This window comes from Excalfactoria chinensis, chromosome 1 (assembly GCF_039878825.1).
Source record: "Excalfactoria chinensis isolate bCotChi1 chromosome 1, bCotChi1.hap2, whole genome shotgun sequence".
NCBI lineage: Eukaryota > Metazoa > Chordata > Aves > Galliformes > Phasianidae > Excalfactoria > Excalfactoria chinensis.
The window spans coordinates 28,318,941-28,331,229 of NC_092825.1; the positions used below are offsets into that span (position 1 = coordinate 28,318,941).

General features: G+C 35.2%; 1 protein-coding gene across 1 annotated transcript in view; it reads right to left on the minus strand.

Annotated features, from left to right (window-relative positions):
• The window catches only part of ADAMTS20 (ADAM metallopeptidase with thrombospondin type 1 motif 20), an 84,111-nt gene that overhangs the window by 46,797 nt on the left and 25,025 nt on the right, over positions 1 to 12,289 (minus strand). Inside the window, exons 5-11 of the mRNA XM_072333591.1 lie at positions 10,039 to 10,122; positions 9,188 to 9,312; positions 8,343 to 8,383; positions 7,940 to 8,045; positions 6,754 to 6,900; positions 6,272 to 6,413; positions 4,807 to 4,911 (exon numbers count right to left, since the gene is read on the minus strand). Of these exons, the coding sequence (XP_072189692.1) occupies positions 4,807 to 4,911; positions 6,272 to 6,413; positions 6,754 to 6,900; positions 7,940 to 8,045; positions 8,343 to 8,383; positions 9,188 to 9,312; positions 10,039 to 10,122 (750 nt within the window). The remainder of the gene's footprint in view (positions 1 to 4,806; positions 4,912 to 6,271; positions 6,414 to 6,753; positions 6,901 to 7,939; positions 8,046 to 8,342; positions 8,384 to 9,187; positions 9,313 to 10,038; positions 10,123 to 12,289) is intronic.

The window sequence follows — 12,289 nt, forward strand, 5'->3', positions numbered from 1 at the left end:
AAATTCTCTGCCTGTAGAGCCATTGGCCATGCTGACTCTAGACTGCCTATGTACGCTGCCTATGTATTTTAAGCCCTGAAAGTCTTCCTCTGAGAATATGATCAATCAAGGTGATTTAAAGCTCAAAGCAAGCACAGAACCAAAGCCAGACCTATCTTGCTATAAAAGCCATCTAAATGTTTCAGCAAACTGGCCAGATCACTCATTGCAAAGACTAACACTGTAACTCAGCCAGTGAAATAATGGCATCATTTTGGCGTTATTTCCATAGCACCATAGTGCATAATGTCAGTTTTTATTACTTTTACTTTCTTCCAGATGCCCTTAGGATTCCTTTGTACCTCAAATTTCTAGTACTTTTAGGAGGTAAACTAACTACTAACATAAAAGATATGGATGCAGTTCATGAAAGTTGAAGGTAAACATGAGGGAACATTAAGATCTTGCATATCCAAGAACTGTCATTAACATCTTATGAAATACTTTTTTACAACTATAGGCTGAGTATTCTAAATCTCACATCACAAAATTTATACTGCATCCAAACATCCAAATATGATACTAGGATCTAGAGTTTAAATTCTTCTTCCTTCCACAAAAACATTCATAGCAGCTTGAAGGGAGAACTCAGGAAAAGACGGAGTTGTAAAATGAAACGTTACACCCACAACAGCATTGTTCTAATCTATAAAAATGCAAAGCACATGTTCACATCTGAGATTTTAATAGCTTAGTCAACAAACTTGTCTCAGTATTATTCTGCTGCTGCATTCCTACAGAAGCAACATGATGAAGTCACAGTAGAAAACTCAGGCACCACACGCATTCCAGATGTTCTTCAGTGCTTGCTTGAATCAAACCCAAACCCAACCCAAATCCACATGCAATTATTACATCTTCAGAGATGAGAGGGAGGGTCAGTGGTTCAAAGTTTGGGATCAATGGATCTACAGGTACCCAGATTCATTTTTCTTAACTGCCTACTTACAACAGGCAGTTTGACTTGTAAGTATGGATTAAACAGTGATTTGATAAACTGATTTCAAGTACTGCCAATATATATCACAACTTCCTGTACTTGCTAAGTTTCCTGGAAAGCAAATTTGAAAGAAATTATTGAACTGTTAATTGTCAGGCTATGCTATACTTAACTGAATCAAGAGTAACAAATACATGTAGAAGAGTGTGCTACTCAGAGATAGTTATACAGCATATAATCCAGTGAGCAAGGACTAGATAAGAACATCCACTCAGATTAATATAAAAGTTCAAAAATCTCTGAACTACCATTTCTGGCTGTATTTATCCCTTTGGAGTGTTCCCATTTATCACCTTGAAATAAATGTTTTACTGTAAATTTCTCTGTGTCATCTGCTGCAAATGAATCTACGGAAACCTGCTGCTGCAATTTAGATCTATGTCTGATGTGCTTCTTCCTACAGTACATGCACATCTTACAGTCTTGACATGTCTGCTTTCAGAGAAAAGGTCAAGTACAGAATCAGGCAAACCAGACCACATCGAGAAGTGAGGTCTAGATCACAGAATAACGGTGAAAACAGAGTGGTTAGTAAAACAAATATGTAATGCAGAAGATATTGAGTTGCAACTAACTAAAGTACCTACAGCATCTCAGGTCTCTGTAGTACTGATTCTCAGAGAAGTCTACACCTATTATTCAGATGACATTAAATATTTTAAAACATATTCTAATAACATACAATTTTAATCTTTTTTTTTTTTCTCAACATTTTCACCTTTGTTTTTGTTTGATCCTCAAAAAAAATTTACTCCGTTTTTACAGCTCAAAAGATCCTCCACTGCTTCCCAGATGGCTAACATATCCTCTAATCACCTTGATTAAAATCCACCTGAATTTTTCATACTTACTTTACATATATATATGTACAATGAATTACTCTTTTGGATTTATTACCCACATTTATTGCACTCATGAAGAACTCAAGCAATACCATGATTTCAAAGGAATCAGCAGAAACCAGCAATGGCAGAACAGCAAATATACCTCAGAATCAGAGACTGGCACTTTGTTTACTGATCAAAATAATCTCTTCTTGGTCTTCATTCACATATTTAAGTGTCCTCCTCATGTGGCTATAAGGGGCTCAGGACAAAATCTAAATTCATTCTATTATGGGCGTTTATAGAGACACAAACTCAACATACCATCTATAGCTGCAGTGAATAGAAGTAATAAACTTTCTCTCGCTGATAAATATTGGGCATATTCTTTTCAAGAGGACCAAAGTTTGTATCATGTGGATTCCCTCTTGTTAGTAAAAAGATTCTTCCAGACCACTCTGAAATTTGTTGTCTCATGGTTATATAAATGGCAAACCACCAATATGAACAGGGACAATGGGTCAGAAGACTTCTCTAGAAGAAAAGATCTTCATAAAAGAGGTGACTGCCAAATCAGTTTCACTCTATCCAGGACATCAAAAACTCTGAAAGATTCTGTAAGAATCAAACACCTACTGGCTATCCTCCTAAGAGGAGGTAGGTTGAAAACCATGGAATCATAGAATAACCTGAGTGGAAGGGACCCATAAGGATGATCATTGAGTCCAACTGGCTCCACTCAAAATCAAACCCTGTGTCTGAAAGAGTTGTCCAAAATGGTCTTTGAACTCCAGCAGCTCAGTGCCACCCTCACCACCATCCTCACTGCCATGGGTAGTCTGTTCCAGGCCTGACCATCCTCTAGGGAAGAATCTTTCCCTGACTCTCAACCTGACCCTCCTCTGATGCAGCTCCATGCTGTTCGCTCTGGGACTTGTTACTGTCAACAGAGAACAGAGTTCAGCATCACTAAAACTGCAAATGCCTTAAATACAACTTTTTGAATTCATCACAACAGAAGTGCTGCAAGCACAAAACATAAATATATTTAGCATGCTAGCATATACTAGTTACATTAACTCATCACCATGGCTTATTCCCATTGAAATCAACAGAAAAGGAACTGTACCTTACACAAGAAGATATGACAATTTGTCAGATTAATAGCTGCTCTTTCTTGCATCTTTTCAGAGGTAATGACTGTAATTAGCTTTTCAATTTCTAGGGAAAACGGTTTGGTTTCACTGCAATGATTGCATATAGTAGGCTTTTGAATTCTTGTACAAAAGAAGTGTTCTGCTGCTGGCAAATTTCAGTCAACTGAATTCAAGGTTATATATAATGTTTATACAAATGACGATCTTCCTTTCTGATCTGAATGAAATATGTGTTAAGTGTTATATCATAAGATGTAATTAGGCAAAGCTTGATTCAAATATTTTTTCCTAATTTTGCAAAAGACACAGAAGCCATTTGCAAGACATTGTTTACCCATTAAATTGTTATTCTTTAAGGCAGTATTTACAAAGTCCTTACTCTCACGTATTATGAAATACAAAAATAAAAGAAAAAAAGCAATCCTTGAAGAATAAAAGTTATTGGGGGAAACTTAATAATAACATAATAATAGCATAGTAGCTTATTCCATATTGAAATTAAACCATGTCTGAACCTGTAAAACTATTAAAAGATAAAAATACAAGTTTCCCCACAGCCCCTGTAGCTGGCCAAGCACACTACCACTTAAAGCACCTTAGAGTAACAAACCTGCCAAACATAAGATAATGATATTTGAGCATGTCAGAATCTCTGAAATACTTATTTTTACAGGCAGCTGATGGGTGAGAAAATAGTTCTGTTTGCTAGTGGTGAATTGAGACATGGAAAAGTCATAAGATTAGATCAGCAAAGAACTTGAATGTTTTTCTTCTGCTCATGTCTCTAGCTACATGCAAATCCAACACCAAAACCCTCACATCCTCGCTATTAACACTGACTTCAACTAACATCCATTCATACTTCTGCCTTTATCAAGATATTTTAAGTGCTTTGTGCAAGGTATTTCAAGTGCTGAAGGTTACGTACTCAGAAGATGCAGAACAAAATCTGCATTCAAAAAAACAACAACCTGCCAGATGAGGAAACAGTGAGCTGCTCTGTCATCCTCTAAACACTTTATGAAATAAAGCAACTTGCAGGGTTTAGGAAGCCCAGTTTCCACTTTTTCCTTTTTACATTAAAAATATGTAAGCCATACCTCCTATAGGTTGGGTGTAAGTGCAAAAGAAGTTGTGGTTTTCAGCCCTGAATAAATCCAAGTATGTTGACTTATATTACAGTAGGCAAGAGAGACTATGAGTGTGAGTTACGTGTGGTTAAGGTACTTGATGGAGTAGATGAAGAGCTACTGATACTTTCACATTTTGTCTGAAGCAGATAGAATACACAAATATCTTCTGAAACCAGGAGTCTGATTCAAAGATTTTTTCCAAAGAATTGTACTCCTATACTTAATTCACTCACACTTAATTAGTTCTAGCTCAGTGGAACAGCCTTGGTAACACAAACTGGGGAATATGCTTTTGAGCTGCATGCTTTTCAGGAAATTCATCTTTGTTGCACTACTACAAATAACTTTTTTGAATTATCTAAACTTTTCAAATAGCAGAAGAGAAGATGGCAACTTCCACCTGAGGTCTTCTGCCCACTTTTTACCAATATGACACCTGTAAGCTACTACCATTATTTTGAACAGATAACCTATGTTATTTATGTCATAACAGTACAAGACTAAAAGAAACTTTGCAGGTTAAGTCAGGTAGATACTATTTAAGCAATCATTGCACTGCAGGAGTAGTACTGCCACACAGCAAGCACTGACCTTTCTTATCTACATCAATGACCTTGCCATATGCAAGCTCTCAGAAACAAATGAAGGCTTACCATTCCCACACCGCAAACCGTTCCATCAGCCAAAGGCATGTGCTGAGTACGACATCCCTTGTGAACTCCCTCTGTGCTCGTGCACCATAAGCGCTTGCATTGTTTCTGAACAGAGAATAAGATTACCTTTGTTATACTTGTACACTACTTTAGACATCAACTGGGATATCTGCATTGTTTTTCTCACACTACATGGGTTTAATTTTTGCTATTATTTTGTACAGATAACTCCTCCCTCACACCTCCAAAAAACAATTTTGCTGAACACTGGGCAGAAACATGGAATAGCTGAAACAGATCTTATTAGAAATAATCAATTACTTTCGATCTTCTAATTCAGTAAATAATTCAGTAAAAAGACATGTAAGATTGTGGTTGATATAATGCAATACAGTTGGAGTATAATACCCAGATAAAGACACTAGCTGGAATTATTTTTGAAAACACACAGACTAGAAACTTAAGAAAAAAACCTTTTCAGATTTTTAAAGAGATTCTTTATGGACAAATAACCTTTGTGGATTAAAAAAGTCTCAAAGCAACCTTCAGTAACACCATCTTCAGGACACTGAATTCCTCTTTACTTTTCTATAATATTCCCATAAAAACTGTCTTTTCTTAAACAGTATTTTACCGCACCAACAGTCCTACTTCATTCACTTTAAATTTGATCTTAAATTCTCTCCTCTAAACAGTTCTAACAATTTGTGTAATACAAGTACAGGTATTTGACAAGTTGCTCCAAAATCATCTTAACATCTTGACAGTAACAAATGAGGTCATACTGCTACATTTGTTATTGTACCTTCTACTTGCAAATAGGCCACATTGTCTTCTGAAATACTTCTATATACTCGATTCTATACATTATTTCCTTTCCAGATACCAATTTTGCTTTAAAGAATATTTGGTTTGTAATATGAAGCGTACACTCTAAAAGGCAGAGAAATATCTGACAGAAATCTCTATCAGACAGAAATATCTATCTCAGAAATATCTGAAAGAAATCTGCGCTTGGGATCAAACATTTGGAAAAAGTATTAGAATTAATATATTAATTTTAAAGTTATAAATTTGCAAAACCAGTCAAAGCAAATAAAAAAATCTGCTAATGTGATATGGTGGCTATAATGTGAAAACATTTATTAAAAGTGTTGAAATCATTCTACTTCAGTAGTTGCAGTAAGTTTTAATTTATTCAACTTTGATCTTTTAAAGGAATTATATTTACACTCACAGATGTACAAATCAAAATTAATTCATCCTGATTTTAATCCTATGTATTTCTATAAAGCAGACCAGCTTTCCACTGAACTCTTTCCCCTTCTAAGAACAGAATCTGAACTTTGACATACTACAAGATAAAATGCTTACAAAAATGGGTTGACTGAGATTTCATTTCTAAGCCTACATCTCAGTAATTTTTAGTACCTATTAAACAGGAGTCTGTGCATTGTTCACTCACCAGATAGGGACACACTTGCGACCCAGTGCCAAACATAAGCTCACACTGCTTATTGACATCATACATTAATCCAGGCAGCTGAGAAGAAAGACCATAAATTCTTCCACTCGGTTTATCTAGGAGGCATTCACCATAACCAGTGCTGTTGTGAAAACAGGAACAAAACATGAATTAATCACTGTTCTGACCTATCAAGATCATATTAAAGAGTTCTTTAATAACCAATGTTTTATAAAAGTACAGTCTTTAGTTTTATGTTTTGATTATCACTTCACTAAAGCCATGAACTACTCATCCTCCAAAGAGTTACATACCTGTAATTTCTGGGGGATTTAGGCCCTCCAAGTCAGTGGTTAAAGCCAACGACAATATTAAAGTGGCATTTAGCAATAATTTTAACACTTTTCTGAATGACACAAAATTGGAAAAAAAAAAAAAAAAAAAAAAAAAAAAAAAAAAAAAAGCATTATACTGATACTTACTCAAGAAATTCAGTAATGTATTTTTGACTGCATTTTGACCAGGTCCATGGACTTGTATGGTAATTTAAAGTTGGAGCCATAACATGGTATTGATGCTTAATTCCAGCTTCTTTACATTTAAAGCTGTCATCATGTGGCACATTAAATCTAAGAAGCAAGAGAAATAAACTCCAAAAAAAATTCAGCTATAATTAATGGAAATACTTCTGTTATAACAGCAAAAGCCCCAGATTTAAGTCTGAATATACCTTAAAACTTTAATGAAACTTGTGTTTTAGGACTATATGACATTATGGCAATCATGCTGAATACAGTAAGAATTTTACAGCTGCATAGTTCTTTAGCACACCAGCAAAAATCACAGTGTTTTGGGAGTATGGCATTTTAAATGAACAACCCATCTACTGGAGTGAATATTCAAGACTGTCCGTAACATATTGCCCCAGTATTCACCTTATAATCTTTACTATTCAATAACAAACTACAGAGCCCATTAATATTATTTTATCCAGCAAATGCTTCACCATATTTCATAACTCAGTTTAAGTAACAAGATAAATGGCATGTATGTAAATGGACTTCCAGGAGAATGAAAACCAACAAGCTAGCTACTGAGCTCTGTAATGCCATTGTTACCTACACTGTGGCATGCCTCATGGAGCTAGAGTATAGCATCTTTCTGCCATCACTGATGAGGTATGCTTCATAAAATAAAATGCTGTCATCTCCGCTTATTTTTTCTGTGTAAAGTATTTCTCTTTGTGTTACTCTATTGTTTTCTGAAAGGATCAAACAGAAGGAAGAATATTTCTGTATTACATTACAAGACTTTTCTCAAATTCCTACTACAGTTAGAATGCAAGTAGAGTTAACAGGGCTACACTGCACATCTCAGATAGCTGCCCCAGTGTCCCAATCAGCTGATGTAACAAAAGGACAGAAGATGGCAGATAAATCCAGTACCTCCCATCATCCCAGTTAGCAAATGGCCAGGCTATAAATCTCATGGTTTCTCTACCTCTAGGTGGCAGGCAAAGCTGACTCCTTGCAAGGGCCAAAACCACTGACTATTCCAAAAGTAAATAGATGTTCTACTCACCCCTGGAAAATTACAACCCATCACTGAAAACTGGTCATGTTCAAAAGAAATTTTTAAAAAATTACCTGCTGTGAAATAGGTACTTACACATGTCCAAGCTCATGTGCTATAGTAAAAGCAGCACTTAAACCATTTTCTTCACTTATAGAACAGCTGTGTAGTGGGTCACACATTGTACCTAGCTCTGCCAAACCTGGAAAATTGAATTCTTTTACAAAAGCTTAATAGAATGAGTTTTAATTATGAAAGAATGACTCTATAAACAAAAACTACAGCACAGGAATTGAAAAAGCCATATGCCAGCTATGCAACCAGATTTACACAAAACCAACTAGCACCCAAGATCACAGTATCTACGGAACAGCTCTGAAATGATTTCATCTGGCAACTAAATTTATATCTATTTTCTGTTTTTTTTCTTAAATCCTACAGTAAAATCCTCCTACAGATTTTGCTGTAAAATCATACTAATGGAAAAAATATAACTCACCTAGAGTATCGCACTTCTCTCTAGCTCTGCAGATATCTTCCCTTAAAAAAAAAAAAAAAGACTTATTTTAAATTACAAGCAAATGAAAAATACTTTCTTTAAAAGTATTTCACTGTTGCTACATTAGTTACAGCAATTGTAAATCTCAATTCTAATTTCTTATTCTTGCAGTCTTTTTAATCTTTGCATTCTTGTGAGAGAAGTGATTTACACTCACCAAACAAAGCCCACAGAATGACATTCTATCTAGCTTGCAAAGAATACAAATTGATAAATTAAGCTGTTTCTCTAGCATGTATTTGAGTGTAAAATGCTGCTGGAAATGTGCAGATTCCAGTGTACGTGCAGTAGAGCAGCTGCCAAAATAACAATGTAAAATTCAGGACAAATATCAAACACAGTTTTACAACACAATGTGTCTGATTTGAACATGGAGAAAAAATTAACAAGAAGGAACAAGAGAGAATGTATCTCAATGAATGAGCATCAGAGCCACCACTGAGGAGGAAAAATGCACAGTAATACTTCAACATTTTCCATTTAGGAGCTTTTGTCAGTTCTAATTATGCCTGGGCTATAAGGCATTGATCATCCCTTAATTAGCACTAGCTAATTTCTGTATGTACATTACCATGTCCCTGTCACGTACATGCACAATGTTTTAAAGATATTAATTCCTTGTAAAAATTTCAGGTCTAAATAATATCTAATGATCACCAGGGGTGAGGGAAGTGTAAGATATTGTTTATCCACTCCAATTAATTATGAACTTTACCAGTGGATATTTAAAAAAGTCAAAGCATCTGTCTCATCTAGCTGGGTAATTCTCTCTTTCAATATCATACCTAGTGATAAGAACAGCAGTGTCATGATGAGAAGGGTGAGCGTCATCCAAAATGTTTTGCGCTTGCTGCCATACACAAAAATTACGAAGAGTGGTAGCTGCATTAAAAGTGATAGTTGGTCCTTCCTAAGGAATACCAAAGAAACAAACAAACAAACAAACAAAAGCAAACAAACAAACAAAAACTGGTTGCAATATTCTTGTATTTGCACTTAATATTTTGTTATTCGTGTCCCTAATCTCCACAGCCATGGAAAGGAGTCAGAAAAATTCCATTAGATTCCATTCACACAAATTTGTTTGCAGAATCAGGATCTTAATTTAGCTAAAAGTAATCAGTCATAAGAACCAATCTTATTAACCCATGCATCATGTATTAGGTACAGAAAAATAGGCTGGCAAAATAATTATGATAAATAACTATTAAATCATACACCTGAAAAATACACACTTCTTACAATTTAAAATATTATAACAGTTAGTGTTGAAAACTCTCAGTAAAAACCCTCTAAGAAAGTTGCCATTTCCCAGTCATATTTGCATGAGTATAACAACACCTAAGGGAGTTACTCCATAAGCTCTCACCCAGTATCTGACTAAAGCACATTTAGTTCAACAGGAAGCACTAATAAACAGGTGGAGAAATATGGGTATTAAACTGAGGCTGGGTAGTTAACCTCTCTATGCATTAATTAGACCTGCACTGTGCTACCAGCACATATAACATTCATTCTTCTCTTCTAGAGAAAAAATATATAGTTAAATGAAAAATAAAAGTACATAAAATATTTTCAAGTTTAGAATTATAATGCAAATTTATACATTTTGAAATTTAAGAAATATTTTTCCTACCTGTTCATTGTGAATTACTATTAACTTTACAATAACTATATTTATAAGATTCCCAATACTTGAATCTTTATAGATTGCTGCAACCTAAAGAGGAAAAAATCAGATAGTTAGAATATTAAACTCATCTGACATCATATTTCATGTTGACACGCAAATATGTTATCAGAGAATAACAGGCATTTATGCAAAGGATGCCTCAGGGATCCACCTCTGCCTTTCTACCCATGGATTTTGGTAACAAATCTGAAGTAGATGCCTGGTTTTAAACAATGATGCTGCCTCAAAATATCTCACACTACACACACCAAGGTCAAAATTTATCTGATGCTTTCCAGTGCTATTCTTTATATAAGAGGCAATTATCCAATATTTTTTGTAGAAGTTAAAAATTCAGTTACTAAATATCCAAACAGTAATAATTTTACATTATTTTGAAACACTTAGACACTATGTCAACTAAATTTGTGGAGTAACTGTACATGCACTGTAATACCTGTAGTTTATTGATAAAATATAACAGACAGAAATGGAGTAATGTTAGCAGAACCATCATAAACACAAGCTGGTTTGTGCACATGATTTGAGGAATCAACACCTAAAACATGGGAAGCAATAAACTTTTGCCTTTACTTTTAATAGAAGCAGGACAGCACTGAAAACATACCTGACACTGTACACAGGTTTCTTTCCTCATTTGCAAATTTTTATTTACATAGCCAACGGGCACTTTATGATGTTGCAGCCAGGTAGTAAAAATTGTGTCAATTCCATATACCATAGTAATCCAAAGCTGTTTTTCATAAAGGCAGTTTATTCACTCTCAATAACAGCTCCAGACATCCCATCCATATGGAATCCCCTATTTGGCTTAAAGCAATTATCAATTAAGCCTTATCTAAATGAATGTTGTCCACTAAACACAGAAGCACAGTGTTTAGTCCCCACACTGGTTTGGACTAAGTCTACAAAGGTACAAAAGGAAAAAGATAAGGAATTGATCAAATGGAATAGTTTTTTGTTTTTTGGTTGTTTTGCGTGTGTGTGTGCATACTGTGTTATACCAACCAACATGACCTCATTACAGGTGCTGCCTCTTTAACATGTGTTGACAGAGGGAGCGGTACAGAATAGAGTTCTCTTGGAAGTAGCCTACACTTGAACTAGTTCAAACTGCTTGTGAAGACACAGTCTTGTGTGTGAATCCTACATACCTAAATTCAAGTAATTCTGCTTAAAGTTGGAAATGACAGAGCCCTGGCTCCCCATGATTCATACCATCCTGTTCTCAAAACTGGGTATGAGCACAATATGCAGCACCATCCTTCATTCTTTTGTTGACAGACAAGCAAGACTTGGAGGACTCATAATAGCAGGGAAATTGTCAGAATTCTGGAATTCATGTGGAAAACATGGACTACCTAATGCCTTTTCCTTCCAAAATGATTCCATCCATTCTTGGTTACTAACTAGCAAGTGTCCAGTTATTCTGAAGAGCATCTCTTGAGTGCTCACTGAAGAGTTCAATTAGGAATGGGAAGATTCAAAAGATCCTTATTAAAGAACAGATACCCTTACAGTTGTATTGTATAGCTCAAGGACTATAAATACAAATAAGAGAATTTATGCAGATGGTGTTACCTGAACTTGAATGCAGTTAACTATTTTACTATCAAAGCTACCACAAATTATCAAGCAGAAAATGTATTTGTACAGCTTGAGATGGACTAACAAATCTAGAAAGAATATATATATCCACTCTTCTCAGGAAACAGTCACAGTCTAGGCATTGTCCTGAATGAACTGCCCGATTAAAATAACAAAACACTGTTACACTTATTTTGTGTAACTAACATTATGCTATCTGTCTAGACTCTTTCAATAGTCAGTGACAAAGAACAGACAAATAGCCATCCAGACGCATCCATCTGAAGATATGTATTTAGACAAATGTATTTTCAAACAAAATAGTACAATAAATTATTACATTTCTTCAGCCGCTTACAATGGATGGAGACTAGATGTCTAACAGATGTATGAGATTAATTACACCCAACTGTTCCAAGTTCTTCTTCTCTTCAGCAAAGAAGAAACAGAAAGTTGACTGATATGGAACTCCAAAATCATGTCAAAGAGGAATCTGAGACGAGACCTGCAAGACCTGCTTATAATGCCTTCTACGGGGAGAAGAAGCCCACAAGAACTCTCCTAACACTTCAGCTGATGTAAGAGCTACATAAACCATAACCAGACA